An 18274-nucleotide genomic window follows, 5' to 3' on the forward strand; every position below is an offset into this window, starting at 1 on the left:
ATGTGCACATCTACCTGAATATTTTGATTCTTAAATATTTAAGTAGACATCGAATAGTAGAAAGTGTGAATGTTTTTTTATGTTTCACTCATAGCCTGAGCTGTATGCTCTTTGTGGTTGTTAAATATGTTTTGTAATATGATTGTTTTACAATGAGTGTTAATAAATCACGTTTTAAATGAAGATACAGGATCATTTTATAAATAACGAATCCACTTTACCTGAAACGAAATTTGTCGGGACTGCATGATCTCAAAATGTTTATTGGTGTATACCTTGCAAATCACACATTGTATCAACTGTCAGAGTAGATCGCAGGGTCAATCGATCTCCTGTGGGAGGTCCTATAAGTTTTCTGTTGTTTGTAGCCCTTTTGTCTTCATGTATGAAGTTCTGTCCCACAGACAGAACTTTGGGTTAAGATATTTTGAAGGCTGAGACGCTGACATCGCTGCTGAAGAACTGTGCTACACGACTACCTTCAATAAATTCTTCTCCCCACAAGAACTCTGGTCAAGCTTACTTATTTTATGTATTAGAGAAATCGAATACATTGGCGAGCCACCCAAACGACTGCACGGCCAAATACAGGAAAATCTAACAATTCCAAAATTGATTTTGCTCGTTTCTCACAGAAGTCTTCCAAGGCCCATAGTCCATGATGTCATCCAGCATGTCCAACGTCAAAAACATTGTATATTGAGTAGCAGTAAAGGTAGAGAGTCTGTTTTCAGTACATACAATATAACACACACACACACAGTATTCTTCCTGTCTATTTCAACTGCAAACATTCAGCTGTAGTATTAATGTAATGAAGAGAAAATAAGAGACTGATTCGTCATGAGCTCAAAGCATTATGGGTAGAATCAGTCTGTTCTGATTCATCAAATTAGTTTCACTGATGATCCAGATAAAACCCTAAACCCAGGATAGAGCGGTTGAGTGAATGTGGTCTGGACTGTGTGGATGAGGATCATTGTGTCTCCAGAGACGCTGTAGAAGGACAGAGTTCCTGCACTGTGATCCACATACACTCCTATTTTCCTGTATCTGATGGACTTTGCAGGGAGACGAGTCCGTATGTTATTGTGTCTGAATGAGTAACTGGAGGAATAGCAGATCAAACTCCAGGACTGATCATTATTTCCAAACACACACTCACGACCCCGTCCCTTCCTCCTGATGCTCTTATATGACACTGATATATCCACATCGTATCCACTCCACTCAATCTCCCAGTAACAGCGTCGATCACACACACTCTCTCTACACAACACCTGCTGATAATAATCAAATCTGTCTGGATGATCAGGATACGACAGCGGTGTGTCAGTGTTAGTAATCACTGTGTTCCTCTCAGACAGATGGAGGTTTTCATTCACTGTGTTCAGATCCAGAGTGATCCGATGGGAATCTGATGGAGATAAAACACATCACAATCAGGAATTATCAATCTGATCTTTTAATGTATCTGAACTCTTCATGGCTCTATGTTCAGTGTATCATCAGTGTCTCAGCTGCAAATCGTCATTATCATGATCAATTATTAAACTCTTCTATCATGTTTTCTTTCACCTTCTACAGAAAGAACATGAACACTCAGTGAGTTTTCCTGCTTGTTTTCTTAGTGGCTTACACTGTAGGAAGTCGTTCCTGGTCTTGGGATTCATGTTGGTGAGTGTGCCTGTGGAAATGAACAGATATGAACAGTGTGAAGAGAAATGACAAAATCAAATGCATTCATTTATAAAACATTTCTAATATGATGTTGTACAATATGATATTAGATGATGAAAGACTTGTTTCAGATTTGATCCTAAATTTCATGGATTTCATCCTGCATCATGTATATAAACACTTGCTCTTGATGATGAGTGTCGTACTTCTGAACCATTAAGGGATATTTGTGGCCGTTCTGAAGGTGAATTTTGATGCACTTGTTCATATTACACTTGAATTTAAGATAAACTTTGAAAAATTTAATTTAAGAATTGTGCACATGGACATTTTATAAATCATAGGAACATTTTAGAAACTGTTGTATGTTCACATTTAGGATCTTTCTACACATGTCTGTATAATGGAGGCGCAGGACTTTACCTCTGTCAGAGATCTTCAGCTCCTCTTTACAGAAATCCTCCAGTTCAGGAGGTGCTGAGAGAGACTGGAAACTCTACAGAAAACGCAAATCAAAACTTCAGCCAATAACCTGCACTATATCAGATCTGTGTGGCTCTTGTTGATCTTCAGTAACTCATCTCAATCCAGCACTTTCACAGCATCAGATTCATTCTTCTCTTATTCATTATGTAATGATGAAAAACGTCTAGGCTACTATTGTAACCCCCGTTCCCTGAAGGAGGGAACGGAGACATTACGTCGATACTGACGTAATGGAGTCTCGCTTGGGAGCCCAATCACCTCCAAGGGATACAAAACAAGCCAATGGGAATTGGCCAGTGAGATTTACATGCCGGACCACACCCCCGGCATCCGGGTATAAATAGACTTTACTGACGTAATGGGGTCCAGTGGAAAGCGCCATAGCAACTGAACCACGTTACGAGTGTTAGGGAGGCAGATGCTGGCAAGCGCGGCCCATACTCGTAACCCTCCGGCGCCCAGAGTAAGCCCAGGAATGTCTTCCATACCAGTGGGATGGAGAGAACAGGGCGATACAATGGAGAAGGTCGAAGCTGCTGTACCTTACCCCCGGGGAAGAGTGCTTCGGAACTCAATTCCCATGTTTTCTCAGCCATGACCAAAACGCCAGGAAAGGAGGGGAAAGCTACGGAGACCACACCCTGCCTGAAGGGAGGTAATGTGTGGAAAACACATATGGACTGGCCTGAGGACAGTAACGCATATGGAAGATCTCTGAAGTAGGTCCTACCTTCCAGGAGGAACACACTAGCAGTCAGAGACAGAGCAGAGCGAAGCCGCCCAGGGAAAGACACGGGTTTAACGTCAGGGAAACCGTACCGTGGACAAACACATATGGGATTACCCGTGGGGAATCACAGCATATGGGCATCTAGCCCAGTACAAGGGCAGACCAACCGGGCATACACACGAGTACTGGACCTAGTGCCAGACACCTCTGCCGCGTCTGGCTGTCGCAGGATGCAGGAGGAACTCCACAGGGTTCACCTGTTGTGGGGAACTGAACTGAGGAGTGGGAAAAATGCCCGCATTCCCTCATCCGAGGGAAATGGCACAGCAAGTGAACACCCATGGCTACCGGGTGGACACCGGTTCCACTCAGAGATTGTAATATCTTGCGAATGTATTTAGTGTCGCCCAGCCTGCAGCTCTGCAGATGTCTGCAACAGAGGCGCTGTGCGCCAACGCCCAGGAAGAAGCAACACCCCGAGTGGAGTGACCTCGCAACCCGAGGGGGCACGGCTCGCCTTGGGACTGGTAAGCCAAGGCGATGGCATCCACTATCCAGTGGGCCAACCTCTGTTTGGAGACAGCCTTTCCCTTCTGCTGACCTCCAAAACAGACAAAGAGCTGCTCAAACGCGCAGGGCACGAACGGGACACAGCAACGCAAGGGCTTGCAAGTTCACCACCTGGTCCCGGAAGGGAGTGGGAACTTTGGGCACATATCCAGGCCGGGGTCTCAGGATAACGTGAGAGAAGTCTGGCCCGAATTCCAGGCACGAATCGCTGACCGAAAATGCCTGCAGGTCCCCAACCCTCTTGAAGGAGGCAAGCGCAGTCGGGAGCACTGTCTTCAAAGACAGATGTTTCAGCTCAGCTGACTTAAGGGGCTCGAAGGGAGCTCCCCACAGGCCCGTGAGGGCGACAGAGAGATCCCAAGAGGGAATGAGGCGAGGCCTAGGTTGGATTTAACCTCTTGGCGCCTCTGAGGAACCTGATGACCAGGTCGTGCTTTCCTAGTGACTTGCCATCAAGCACATCGTGATGTGCTGCGATGGCGGCCACATAGACCTTCAGGGTGGAGGGGGACAGCCTCCGCTCCAAACCCTCTTGAAGGAAGGAAAGTACGGCACTGATCGGGCATTTCCGGGGGTCTTCCCGGTGGGAAGAACACCACTCAATGAACAGACTCCACTTCATGGTGAAACGCCCCTCATAGAGGGGGCTCTAGCCGAAGTGATGGTGTCAACTACCGCGGACGGTAGGCCACTTAAGTCTGCCGCGTCCCATCCAGGAACCACACGTGGAGGTTCCACAGGTCAGGACGTGGGTGCCATATGGTGCCCTGCCCCTGAGAAAGGAGGTCCTTCCTCAGGGGGATGCCTCAGGGATGGGCTGTCGTGAGGAGCATGAGTTCTGGGAACCAGGTCCGGTTGGGCCAGTACGGCGCAACTAGCAAGACCTGCTCCTCGTCCTCCCTGACCTTGCACAATGTCTGTGCGAGAAGGCTCACTGGGGGAAACGCATACTTGTGTAGGCCCCGGGGCCAGCTGTGTGCCAGTGCATCCGTGCTAAGGTCCCCTTGGTCAGGGAATAAAACAACTGGCAGTGGGCGGATTCTTGAGAGGCAAACGGGTCCACCTCATCGAGGTAGTTGAGAATGCGAACGCCCACTTCCCTGAGCGGGGCAAGGGCCCCCTCTGTGACTTTGGTAAACACGCAAGGAGACAGGGACAGCCCGAAGGGTAGGACCTTGTACTGATATGCCCACCCCTCGAACGCAAACCGCAGGAACGGTCTGTGTCGAGGAAGGATCGAGACATGAAAGTACGCTTCCTTCAGGTCGACCGCTGCAAACCAATTCTGGGCGCGAACGCACGTGAGGATGCGTTTCAATGTGAACAGGGAGCTTGTGAAGGGCCCGGTTCAAGACACGCAGATCCAGGATTGGCCGTAATCCCCCGCCTTTCTTGGGTACTATGAAGTATGGGCTGTAAAACCCGGACTTCATCTCGGCTAGAGGGACAGGCTCTATTGCGTCCTTCGCCAAAAGAACCGCAATCGTTTGGACCTGTCACCGAAGTGAACAGAACGCCGCTGAACCTGGGGGGACGCCTGGCGAACTGAATCGCGTAGCCGAGTCTGACTGTCCGAATGAGCCAACGGGACAGGTTAGGAAGGCGTAGCCACGCCCCCAAGCACTGTACGAGTTGAACCATCCGGGCAGCAGAAGTACCCACGGGGGGGCAACATGGAGCACTGTGGCCCAACTCGGGAGGCAGTACGTCCCGAAGTCGAGGCCGTGAGTGGGGTCCACTCACGTGGCTCCGAGTGGGCAGGGTGGTGTGGGGAGGCTGTGCGTCCCCAAGGGCACCAAGACCCTGCCCGTGGCGAAGGAAGGAGTGGCTGAGACTGAGGAAGCGGAGCTTTGCTCACCCTCAGCACAGACCTTCTTATATGACCCAGAGGTGTTGGAAATTGTTCTTTTATTGACACTGTGGGTACCGCTGACCCTGGGGCCAGCGGCGGAACAGAAAGAAAACAAAACACAGGATTCTCCCCTGGGCCCTGTCCCGGGGGAAGGAGCGGTGCAGTCACCGTCTCCTGCAGAGCAGTCTCCATCACTTCTGGGTCTCCCGTCTCAGGGACGCTTCTTGGTCTTCTTCTTTTTAAAAAAACTTGGCAGCCTGGGTGGGTGGTGTGGCTTTCCTGCGGGAGGCTCGGGGAGGATGGGATGGATCCGATCTCCTGGAAGCCTGAGCCGCAGGAGGACGCCCTCGGCGAGGAGCAGGTGGAGGCACGGCCCGTGGCGGATTGGTGACAACATCATGCCAGGGCAAGATGTGCTTTATGGCCTCCATCTGCTTTTGCATTGCCGAGAACTGCTGCACAAAGTCCTCGACAGTGTCGCCGAGACCCCATTACATCAGTATCGACGTAACGTCGAACGTGACTGACTGAATGGGAACTGTTTGACACTTACAATCCTGGTGAAAAAGAAGTGCACTTTAGCATACTTTTACTTTTTACTTTACATACAAACTTTATTATTACATAAATAATATAATTTTAAAATTATACTTAAGAGCAGATTGAATGTAATTTTTTAGAGACTTTTTTTTTAAATTAAAATAATTATTTTAATTAAATGAATGTATTATAGTTTACATTTATATTAAATGATGTTAGCTAAAACATCAGAATACGTGAATAAATTCTTTAAAGCACAACAAGTGATTATTAAAACAATTATTTAAAATGCACTTTAAATTAAAAAAAAAATTGATATTTTTACAAAGTGCACTTTTTAAAAGTCTACTGAAGTGTTTTAAGAAACATGAAAGTGTCTCTTTTAAGTGGCCTTTTATTTCATTAATATTATATTATCTGCAAGTCCAGTTTAAAAAAAAAAATCTTTTAAAGGTGCCCTAGCATTGAAAATTGAATTTACCTCGGCATTGTTGAATAACAAGAGTTCAGTACATGGAAATGACATACAGTGAGTCTCAAACACCATTGTTTCCTCCTTCTTATATAAATTTGATTTGTGCAAAAGACCTCTGAAGAACAGGAGAATCTCAACATAACACCGACTGTGACGCAACAGTCGGGATCATTAATATGTACGCCCCCAATATTTGCATATGCCAGCCCATGTTCAAGACATTAGACAAGCCAGTATTAATGTCTGGATCAGCACAGCCGAATCAACAGACTTTATGCAGGTAAGCAAGCAAGGACAATAGCGAAAAATAGCAGATGGAGCAATAATAACTGACATGATCCATGATATCATGATATTTTTAGTGATATTTCTAAATTGTCTTTCTAAATGTTTCGTTAGCATGTTGCTAATGTACTGTTAAATGTGGTTAAAGTTACCATCATTTCTTACTGTATTCACGGAGACAAGAGTCGTCGCTATTTTCATTATTAAACACTTGCAGTCTGTATAATTCATAAACACAACTTCATTCTTTATAAATCTCTCCAACAGTGTGTAATGTTAGCTTTAGCCCCGTTAGCCGCAGCAAGGCTACTATCAAACTCATTCAGAATCAAATGTAAACATCCAAATAAATACTATACTTACATGATCTGATATGCTGCATGACGAACACTTTGTAAAGATCCATTTTAAGGGTTATATTAGATGTGTGACCTTTATGTATTATAGAGTCGTGAGCTTGGGGTAGGGGAGCGCGAGCATTTAAAGGGGACACGCACAGAATCGGCCCATTTTTAATGATGCCCCAAAATAGGGAGTTAAAAAATTGAATAATAAAAAATCTATGGGGTATTTTGAGCTGAAACTTCACAGACACATTCAGGAGACACCTTAGACTTATATTACATCTTGTGAAAAAGCATTCTAGGGCACCTTTAAGATTTGAAGTAACTGACTAATTACTTAATTAAGCACACTTCTTTTTCTGGACTATTTGTGAACATTCTAGGAAATGGTTTGGATGATAAAACATCTGCTAAGATCATAAATGTCTGTGAAACAGGTCAAGCACATCAGAAGCAACACATTGTAGGATTGAGAAGATATCCAGAGGAAAAGCAGTTCAAAGGCTATGAGTATATTAACCAATCTTATCAGGTTTACAATCACCTGACCCAATTTTAGAGAAAATTACTGAAAATACTGTAGTGGAAATAAAAGATTTCATTAAAAAAAGATGATGAAAAATCTAGTTGTGTGGAAATTGACACCATCAAGTTCACTGATTTCATCATGACAGAAGAAACCAGAGGAAAAAATTAATTAATGGTGTTTGCCTAATAATTTTTTTTTTTTTTAAAAAGTGTCGTCTTTATAAGTGCGTCTTTTTCAACAAAAGATGATCAGATGAGAGTCTGACTGATGATTATATAATAACCGAACACACAGATCAACACTTCAGTCAACGGCTCATTCTGCTCTCATGAAATGTTTCTCTGTGAGTCTCTTGCTCAAGTCCACTATGATCCTGTTCTTCTAGATCTCTGTTACCTGCAGGAAATGGATGTGATCCTGTGTGTGTGAAAGCTGCTCCAGCTCAGCGTCTCTCCTCCTCATATCATTGATCTCCTGCTCCAGTTGCTCCAGTCGTCCTTCAGCTCGACTCGCTGCAGTCTTTTCCTGATCTCTGATCTGCTGTGTGGCCTCAGAGCGGCTTCTCTCAATGGAGGGGATGAGCTCAGTGAAGATCCTCTCACTGTCCTCCACTGCTGTCTGTGCAGAGCTCTGTTAGGACACACATCACAATCACACAGTGGCTTCAGTGAGTCCTGACTGAGACTTCTTAAACTTCTCTTCTTCTCCAGACTCACCTTATGAGACTCCACAGCCTCTCTCAGCTGCTGAAGATCTTTCTCTCTCTGCTGGATCCTCTGACGGATCTTTATCTGCGTCTCCTTCAGCCGTTTCTGGAGGACAAACCAATAACACATAATGAAATGACACGTAAAACTACTATCACTAAGTTACATAAATCCAGAATTGGTGGAGGGTTAAAGATCTAGCATGGCAAGTTTATTCTGTAGATTCAAACCACAGATTCATATTTTCCTGCTGGCTCTGAATTGGCTCCCCTCTCCCACACTTTTTGTCTTGTGCTGTGTAGCACGCAGTCTGTGTTTCACGGGCTGCATGCTCTCATGTTGTCTTGTTTTGTGTGAACACGTGGCTTATGGGTTCTCTCATTAGCTGCGTGTTCATGTCTCGTTTAGTGCTTGTGTTTTTTATGTTTGGTGCGAGCACATGGCTTGTCATGCGTTTCTTTGTGCCATGTACTCTCATGTCTATTGTCTTGACCCCACCCATCTCGTTACCTCATTATTGGTTTATTTGCCCCACCTGTCCTCCCTCGTTACCTGCCTTGTTTGCTCTCCTATTTATTCTCCTTGTGTTTTCAGTCCTGGGCTGGATTGTTGTCGCTTGAGCTTTATGTTTCCCTGCATCTTGTGTCCAAGTCAAGTCAAGTCAATCTGCCTGTATTGTTTTCCCCCTTGGGGTAGTTTTTGTTTGTTTTTGTTTTATTTTTTTTATATTAAATAAAGCCCACTATTTCTCCTGCATTTGAGTCCTCATCCTTTCCACACCCAAACCTGACAGAACGATCCAGCCACAAGAGGACTCAGCAGAGAATGGGCATCTTCCTTTTATTATCTCCCACCACTAGACTTTCCACCCGCCAGCTGTTGATCCAGCATGTCAACTCTCGCTACTTTTGCAGGGGGCTGACGTGAGGGACTTTGCCCGTGATATTCTAATTGAAGTAGACCATTTGGATTACAGTGAGGCTGATATTAAGGAGGTTTTCAACATCTGCCTCGATCAGCCTCTCAGCCTGTGGGAGATGGAGAAGCTGGGGAATATTGGTTTCTGGGACCTTGTGTACCACGTCTTTGATCGTGGGGAGCCTGAACCCCCACCTCAAGCAGAGTCCCACTCCACTGACTGTTTTCCACTTCCATCTGCAGTCAGTGGAAGCCCCAGTCCTTCGATAACCCGTTCGCGGAGATGGAGGAGGAAGAACGGCCCTGCCTCATTCCTATCTGCAGCCTTCGATGAGGCGGCCGAAGACGTTGCAGCACCCCTAGAGGCGGCCGAAGATGTTGCCACGCACACAGAGGTGGTAAGCTCAATGCTACCACCTTGCCCTCACAAATGGAGAAAGGAGGAAGAAGCCTTCCTCTATCCCTCAAGGCCCGGAGGCCTTCCCAGAGCCCGCTGTAGGCCCGGAGGCCACCCCAGTGGCCGTTCTTGCGCCACCCAAGCTCCTTGCCCTGCTGGTGCTGCCCAAGCTCTCTGCCCTGCCGGCGCCACCAGCACCACCCTGGCCCTCAGCCAGGGCTCCAGACCTGCTGGAGCCCCCTTGGTCTGTCCCTCTGGTCCCGCCCTGGTTTTCTGCCAGGACTCCAACCCTGCCAGAGCCTCCCTGGTCTGTCCCTCCGGTCCCACCCTGGTTTTCTGCAGGGGATCCTGATTGGCTGGAGCCTCCCTGGTTTGTTCCTCCGGCTCCTCCCTGGCCCTCAGCCAGGACTCCAGACCTGCCTGAGCCTCCCTGGCTCAACCTCCCGTCCCTCCCTGGTTCCTTTTTAAAGACATTTTGTACTGTGTTGTTTTTTTTGTTTTTTTTGCTGGCTCTGAATTGGCTCCCCTCCCCCACACTTTTTGTCTTGTGCTGTGTAGCACGCAGTCTGTGTTTTACGGGCTGCGTGCTCTCATGTTGTCTTGTTTTGTGCGAACACGTGGCTTATGGGTTCTCTCATTAGCTGCGTGTTCATGTCTCGTTTAGTGCTTGTGTTTTTGTTATGTTTGGTGCGAGCACATGGCTTGTCATACGTTTTCTTTGTGCTCTCATGTCTATTGCCTTGACCCCGCCCGTCTTGTTACCTCATTATTGGTTTATTTGCCCCACCTGTCCTCCCTCGTTACCTGCCTTGTTTGCTCTCCTATTTATTCTCCTTGTGTTTTCAGTCCTGGGCTGGATCGTTGTCGTTTGTGCTTCATGTTTCCCTGCATCTTGTGTCCAAGTCAAGTCAAGTCTATCTGCCAGTATTGTTTTCCCCCTTGGGGTAGTTTTTGTTTGTTTTTGTTTTTTTATATTAAATAAAGCCCACTATCTCTCCTGCATTTGAGTCATCAACCTGACACAAACATGCAAAAAAAAAAAACAAAAAAACATGAAGATTTTTTTTTCACACCACTGTACTTTAAAGTAAAACTTTTAATTTGACATTATCAGTACACTTAAGCACACTTATTTTTTTAACCACTGGAGTTGTTTAGATTACTTTAATGCTTTTATCTTTAAACTTTTGTATCCATTGACTTTCAATGTATAGACTAAAATAGATGAGGCATTCTTCAAAATATCACCTTTTACATTCTGCAGAACAAAGTCGGTGAGTAAATAAAGACAGCACTTTCATTTCTATGTGAACAATCCCTCTCAATTCATACCTGTTTCTCTGTCCTCTGTTCTGCAGTTGATACAGTGTTGTGGTTTTTATGTTCATACTCCTTACACCGCACACAGATGCATTGTTGATCAGTGATACAGTACATTTCTAGCTCTCTATCATGTTTATGGCAGATCATGTCCTGCAGTCGTCCTGTGGCATCGATCACTTTGTGTGGCTTACGAGAGTGATATTCCTCATGGCGGTCAAAATGAGTTTGACAGAAAGACTCCTGACACACCAGACAGGACTTGACGGCTTTGTATTTTCTTCCAGTACAGACGTCACACTGCACATCTCCAGCTCCAGCGTAACAGTCAGCAGGAAGTTTAGTCTTCTTCAGTTTCTCCACCATTTCAGCCAGAATGATGTTTTTAGCTAAAGCAGGTCTTGGTCTGAAGGTCTGTCTGCACTGAGGGCAGCTGTAGACTCTCTTCTGATCCCAGCAGCCTGTAATACAGATCTTACAGTAACTGTGTCCACAGTGCATAGTCACTGGATCCTTCATGAGATCCAGACACACTGGACACGTGAACTCATCCTGAGAAATTCTGGCTTCTGCCATTTTACTGCATGAATACAGAGAGCGACACAAACGCACAACAGCTCAACAACACTTCAGTTTCTGTTTCCCTGAACTGACAAGTTGAAATGGTTTCCTGCTTCTGTGTTTGAGTGACGTGTGGAAAACAGGCGTGTCTGTAAAGCAGCTTCCTCATTTCACTTTCCTTCTGTGTTTATGTGCCCTTCAAGTGGAGTCGCATAAATGATTGAGTTTCATTTATGAATGAGAAACTCAGAAATCTGGACTCTCTTCTCTAGACTGAAAATTAGGCGAATACCTGGGCAGAAGTCATGTAGTGTAATTGAATTTAGACTACAGCATTGTCACTTTATAGTTGTCATTTTTTAAATGTACATTTATTTGTATAACGCTTTTCACAATGCATATTGTGAAAGATAATACAGATCATGCAGTTAGCCAACATAAACTGCTTAAAAGCACAATGTCCTCTGAATGGAATCAGGCACTCATCTGCAGTTACATCTGGGCCAGGATTGTACATCATAGGAAGCCTCTCTACCCACAGATCCCACACGTCACCGATTGCAGCCAGCTTGTCAGTCTCACGTCGATCTGCTCGTGTGTCCTCTCGGTCAAATCTGATGATTCTTAACAGTGTTTTGAAATTTTTCAGGGACATGATGGCTCAAAAAAATCAAATGACCAGTTTCAGCATCCCACAAACTTGTCAAGGCTTCATTGCGTGAGCGATAAACACCCGCAAGAAGGATCAAACCAATAAAAGCTTCAATCTCTGTGCAGTCTACGTCATTCCAGCTGTCCAAATTTGTCATCTCAATCACGATGTTCAGGATTGACTTTGGAAAAAATAATAAAAAAGCAGACTTTATGTCCTCGATGTGAGAACATGCGTACCGTGTCAGTCCAGGTGTCATTTTCAAGGCTCTTCCTGGCCTCTTTGGAGGTGGAGTAGCATTCCAGGTATTATTTCCATTTTTAATATATTTCAGATTTATGCCAGTTTTGTTGATTTTATTTGGCAATTTCTATAAAAATGCTCTCTGTTTCAGTCACACACATGTGTGTTTGTGTGTGTGTGTGTGAGAGAGATAGAAAGTTTGTTCCACTTTGTGTTTATGGTATAGGACCAGACCTTTATTTAGATATAGAACATTTCAGATTTATTCTGGATCTATTTTTTTTTTTTGACAAATTAAATGAAAAAAAAAAAAATATATACATTTTTCAATTTTCCCATTCATTTTCAATGTGGGGTCAATCTGACCCTGAAGGACTAAAATGGTGATTTTTTTACACACCTTTAGAACAACCAAATCAAGCCCAGATTTTTTGTGCATGTTAAGACAGATTATTAGTGATTGGGAGTCGACTCCAAAAGAGTCGATTCCTCGACTCTGAATAGCCCCAGAGTCGGGGTCGACTCCAGCACAGGAATCAACTCTCGGTGTCGACTCTGTTGCTGTGTCCGGAATCGCTCACTTGTTTACTGATTCTCGAATCCATAGCCTACATAATGCGTGGCAGTTAAGTGCATAATGTCCATGGTTAAGTGCACTAAGCAAGGAGTGAACGAAATGAAGGGAGGAATTCGGACACTGACGAATCGCGTCAGAGAGCTGTCGCAGAAACTTTGTCACATACATTTATGTAGCTTACTTTAGAAATAGATAACGATCATAGTGATTTTAGTTTGTAATTATACATACCTCCATGCCAGCTTTAGTATTGATGGTAGTTTATTGCAATAAATATAGATTTGATTTTCCATAGTTAACCGTGTTCATTAAACTAACCATAAATAAAAATAATAAACTCACATCAACAATAAACATATTAATAAGCGTACATTGTATGCATTTTTATGTATTGTATTAATTTTAGTATCTTTAATGTCCAGGCAATTTCAAGACAATGATCATGTGCGTTTAGCGCCATCCCCGACCATTATAATGAGATGAATTCATTTAAGAATCCCTGCTTTCTCGTTTATTTATTTCTGACATAATATTCGACCACAGATGTTTTCTGTGACTTTTCTCTCTGTAAAATTAGGTATGGGCAATTAGCAACATTGATTGGCAACTCATCAAGTCATCTCTAAATTGGAATAATTTGGACAGTCTCGCTAAACATGTGTTGTTTTAATGAGGGGATTTTAAGGCTTCGCATCGGGGGAAAATAAGTGTGTAAGGACTGCCATCTCGGCTTATTTACGGCCCTGTTTTAATGTACAGTAAATGGAGTCGAGGAGTCTAAAACCTCTGTTAATTCTCAATAAGAACTTCTTTAGATGTAAATAGACAGAAATAAAGTCGCACTGGTTGGTAATATCTAAAGCTGCTAATGCCGTTTGTGGAGTTGTTTAATCCTCCTCTTCTGAGATCTTGAGAGATTTGTATTCTTCAGCTGATTTCATTTAAGGCTGTGGCTGGAAGTCAGTTCTAGTTTTTTCTTGTGTTTCTGCTCATCTCTTCTCTTTTTTCTTTTCTTGTTGTTTCTCTTTCCTTCAGTGATTCTGGTTGTTAACAGCAGGTGTTCAAATGTTTCAGGAACATCATGTACTAACCTTTAAATGTCGTTCTATGAACATTAAGGAAACTAGACATTTTATGTTTTTGAAATGTTAAAATACAACGTTCCTATAATAATAGGAACATCATACTAACCTTAAAAAAAACCCTTTCTTTTTTTCTTTCTAACATCAAGAAAACTGGACATTTCCATAACCAAAACCAAATGTCATGAGAACAAAAATCTGTTTTTTGGGATAACATGCTATTACTTTCAGCTAGTATCTTCTGGTATAATGTTTTTGATTAGTTGGGTCATTTTATAGCCCTTTATCAAACTTCTCAACACACAGCCTACCTACTTCAGATTGTTATAAGACAATGCCCAAATCATCAAAATGAACATTTAAACAATGGCTGTGATGATTTGTTTTTAAGACATGATTTGGGTTGTCGAATGTTTGTGGATCACATTCATGGTGTAGGAGTTGGACCAATTATATTTAATAAATGATCCATTTGGGAATCGTAAAACTCACCCTAAAGACAGCAACAATCAAAGGTCCAAGCAGACCATTCAGTTGATCATTATCAACTTTATTCCCCTGCTGACACTATAATTAGTGACCCTGATTCCAGGTGGGGGAAGGTGGCCACATGTACAGCACAGGCCATAGGAAAAACAGATACATAATGCCCATAAAACAGACTTCTTTCCATTAATTCATAGACAAACCTTTCTATCACTGAACATGCATATCCCCAGGACATTGTGATTATTATTACTGCCTTGTATATGTCTTTTGTATTGTACAGTTTTATGCATGCCTTATGATAGAACTATTAGATAATGTAACATCATTGGTATCATGCTTCAAATAATCCTTGTTTAGTTTCCTACCCACTGGTGTATATGAGCAGTTCTTAACCATTTAGCATGTGCGACACCCCTTCATGAACGACATTTCGCTACAATCCAGACAAGTCAGATTTAATGTAAAAAAAAATGTATCATGAAATGATGAAATATTGTTAAAATGAAATGTACATTTTTGTCAGTAGAGAAAATGTATGACAAACAAACAAAAAATCGACACGGCTTTCTGATCACTTTAGGTCATATGTAGCTACCAACTCAAAATTTCTTAAATTTGTCCTTCATGTCAGAAGTAGTGTGAGCGTTTGGATTATGTCAGAAGTAGAACAGGGCATCAGTTTCATGTTGCATTGCGCCACATCCAGTTTAGACCATATTTCACTAATTAAAATGGGTTCTATTGTTTTTTGTAGCGTCACGGCGCTCACGTCTGCGTGTAGACACAGTGTTAGAATCATGGTGTATCACATGCATAATACACTGCAGAAATAATTTGTTCACTATAATAAATTTTCTGAACAAAGTGGGTGTGCTCTATAAACGTATTGTTACATAATAAAGAAATAACACAAATATGAAATAACATGACAGATGCAAATAGCAGGTGTCTCAAAATACCTCACTGATTGGAACAAGACATTGATACACTAATAGGAATTTACAGTGGGCTCCAAACGTGAAAATCCTTTTCTGTTTAGTGTTGTATTTAATACACAATTCTTCATTGCTTATCATACTGTAGATATCTCAGACTTTTTATAGTAATGATGAGATTCCTGTGATTACAGTGATTGTCAGCACTTCTATATAGTCTTTATTTGATCCTTCATTATAAAACAATGAAATAATTCTCAACAGAATTGGTTGAGAATAAGGGTGGCTCAAGAAATCATTCATAAATCATACTACATTGTTTGGTTAGAAATGGTTCTATATAGAACCTTAAATGGTTATGTCAGGCACTTCATATACAGTATAGAACCTTTTGGAATAAAGGGATATATAAATTAATTCAAGAACCCTAGGGTTCTATATAAAACCCCATTGAACACACACACACACAGGTTTGTTTTTGTGAATTGTATTTAATGAAATTTTAACTGTGACTGAGAAGGTCAATCTCAACGTACTATCCTGTTACCTAACTGATTTCTTTGATGTTATTTGTTTATTTTAAAAATATTAACTTTAGGTAAGTCACTAGTATTTGCTCAGTGTCCTCATGCTATTAGCATGTACTCCATGTGGCCATATGTCATGTATTTGATCATTTTTGCTTAAAAACTCAACCCTGTTACTTTCAGTCATGTTACTCGTATGAAAAATAACAGGAGTGAGTAAAAGTAACAGGAATGAGTAGAGTCCTCTGTTTTGTTGATTTAATTGTGTAAATATAATTTTTTTCACAAATATCAATTATTTGAACAAATAACCAACCATTTCAGGAATTAATTGACATGCTTTTAAACATGCTTTTTAAACAGCACATGAGTTTTGGTAACAGGATTGAGAAAACATGCATCCATATTCTGCTTTGAAACCTTGTAAAAAATTAAATAGAGTTGCCTAAGATTGACCAATACACATTTTGAATAGTTTAATATGTGTAGTATTAGATTCAGTGTTGAAATAATATAAAAAAATAACAATTAATTTTGAAGAGTTTCAACAAGCAAATGTCACCCATTCGGTGGAATGGCCCTTAAACCACTCCCCTCCAACTGTTAGTCAGCTGTGAGCAAGAGATGGAGAGGAGGAGCGCTAAAGTAAAACCTTGAACCCACAGAACCCCCTCTATTCAATATTCCCTTTCATTTGGAAATACATCACAACACTGGAGAAAAGTCATTTGCAACTTCCGGTTCATGGGGACTTTAAAGCTGTGTAACTCTTTAATGGGATCCATTGGGACATTGCTGTAAATTTCCACAGGGGAGGATTTGCTGTTTTATTTCTTGTTTTAGAAGTGTGAACCTGAAAAGAAACCTCAGTTTAGATATTTATGAAAATGACTTTGCAAATTTGGTTTTATTACCCTATTTATTGATTAGTTTGAACTTAATCATCATTTCATTGATGTGTGATGGCATGTTCCGGTTCGTTTTAGACTGTTTTTAAAGTTTGAGAGTGAAGCTTTTCCGTCACAAATGTACTGAAGAGCGCTGAGGCTTCTAGACTAAAGTCCTCCACATTAAACCGTCTGATGCAGAAATCAGAAAGATTTCACCCAACGCAAATACTACTGAAACTGAGTTCGGGAAAAACTTTCTATTGTTCCTCATTCAATTTTTTTGTTTTCACTCATCGCTGATCTCAGACCAGTTTTATTAGTGAATAAAACATGTGAATAAAACATTCATTAGTGACATGAAGATTTTTGTAGACATTTTAATGTCATGTTTGTGAAATAAAAAGGAAGTGCTGTAGTTAATAGTCTCTTATTGGCCTGAAGCTCTCCATAAAACAAACAAAACAAGCCCTGGAAATGAATAAAGAACACATATTATACAGACACTTCATATTTAATGTCAGTTTTGACCAGCAGGCGTCGCCAACGTGTGGTGTTTCAAGAGATTCACTGAGTCATTTTGTGAAGCATTGGTTCAATTGATTCAAAGTTTTGTTTTTCCCATCACTACACAAAGCTGGTTTTCTTATGTATTTGGGCATTACTGTGCATGATTCATTTCCACTTTAAACATGGATTTTGGGTTGATCTATTTTTGGAGTTTCCAACAATAAAATGCTGTTTTGAAGTGATTCAGTGAGTTGAGGCTGTAACGTGATGGTTTATGAGGCACAACTGATCCAATCGGAGGTTTGATCTCCTTATATAAGAAGATCTGGAGGAATTACAGCTGGATAAATGGATCCTCTGACACAGAGTCTTCAATCAGAGAGTGTTATTCTCTAGAAAAGCTTTGATATTGATGCTTGTTCATTCTGCTGTTGAATGATGCTGGTTCAGCACACTACGGAAAGCACAAAGTGTCAGACCTGATGGCCGTCTCAGCTTGCACATGACAGATCTCGTGGCAGGCTGGTGTAGTTCATCTCAAACAAGCCTATCGAGTCTGTGTTCCTGGAAGCGCTGGACGTAAACAACATGAGAATGACACTGAAGAGAAGATTTTGTTGTATAAAGTCATTATTTTTGTTTTGTTTTTGCACACAAAAAGTATTCTCGTCTCTTCATAACATTAAAGGGGACCTATTATGCCCCCTTTTACAAGATGTAAAATAAGTCTCTGATGTCTGTGTGTATGTGAAGTTCTAGCTCAAAATACCCCACAGATCATTTATTATAGCTTGTTAAAATTGCCACTTTTTGCTGTCACGCAAAAACAAACCATTTCAGTGTGTGCCCTTTAAATGCAAATGAGCTGAGAGGGCGGAGCTTCAAGAGCTGATTCTCCAGTGTCAGGAGTCAGTCAGGACGCACTATAGAGAATGTGAACCGACATCATGCCTCGTTGCATGCCAGGGACGGCGCCGC

General features: G+C 42.2%; 1 protein-coding gene across 3 annotated transcripts; it reads right to left on the reverse strand.

Annotated features, from left to right (window-relative positions):
* Positions 1 to 247: 247 nt before the first annotated feature.
* LOC127508800 (tripartite motif-containing protein 16-like) lies at positions 248 to 11483 on the reverse strand. 3 transcript variants are annotated; one of them, XM_051887175.1, is made up of 6 exons: positions 10846 to 11483; positions 8208 to 8303; positions 7888 to 8109; positions 2104 to 2176; positions 1640 to 1687; positions 248 to 1417 (listed from the first exon to the last, which is right to left on the reverse strand). In XM_051887175.1, the coding sequence occupies exons 1-6, from the start codon at positions 11407 to 11409 to the stop codon at positions 888 to 890; spliced, it is 1533 nt and encodes a 510-aa protein (XP_051743135.1). In that variant the 5' UTR covers positions 11410 to 11483; the 3' UTR covers positions 248 to 887. The 3 variants fall into 3 exon arrangements, with proteins under 3 accessions (XP_051743135.1, XP_051743134.1, XP_051743136.1); XM_051887174.1 differs by having other exon boundaries at positions 7888 to 8121; XM_051887176.1 differs by having other exon boundaries at positions 1157 to 1417; positions 1579 to 1687; positions 7888 to 8121.
* Between the last annotated feature and the right edge of the window lie 6791 nt (positions 11484 to 18274).

This window comes from Ctenopharyngodon idella, chromosome 3 (assembly GCF_019924925.1).
Source record: "Ctenopharyngodon idella isolate HZGC_01 chromosome 3, HZGC01, whole genome shotgun sequence".
In the NCBI taxonomy this organism is placed as follows: domain Eukaryota; kingdom Metazoa; phylum Chordata; class Actinopteri; order Cypriniformes; family Xenocyprididae; genus Ctenopharyngodon; species Ctenopharyngodon idella.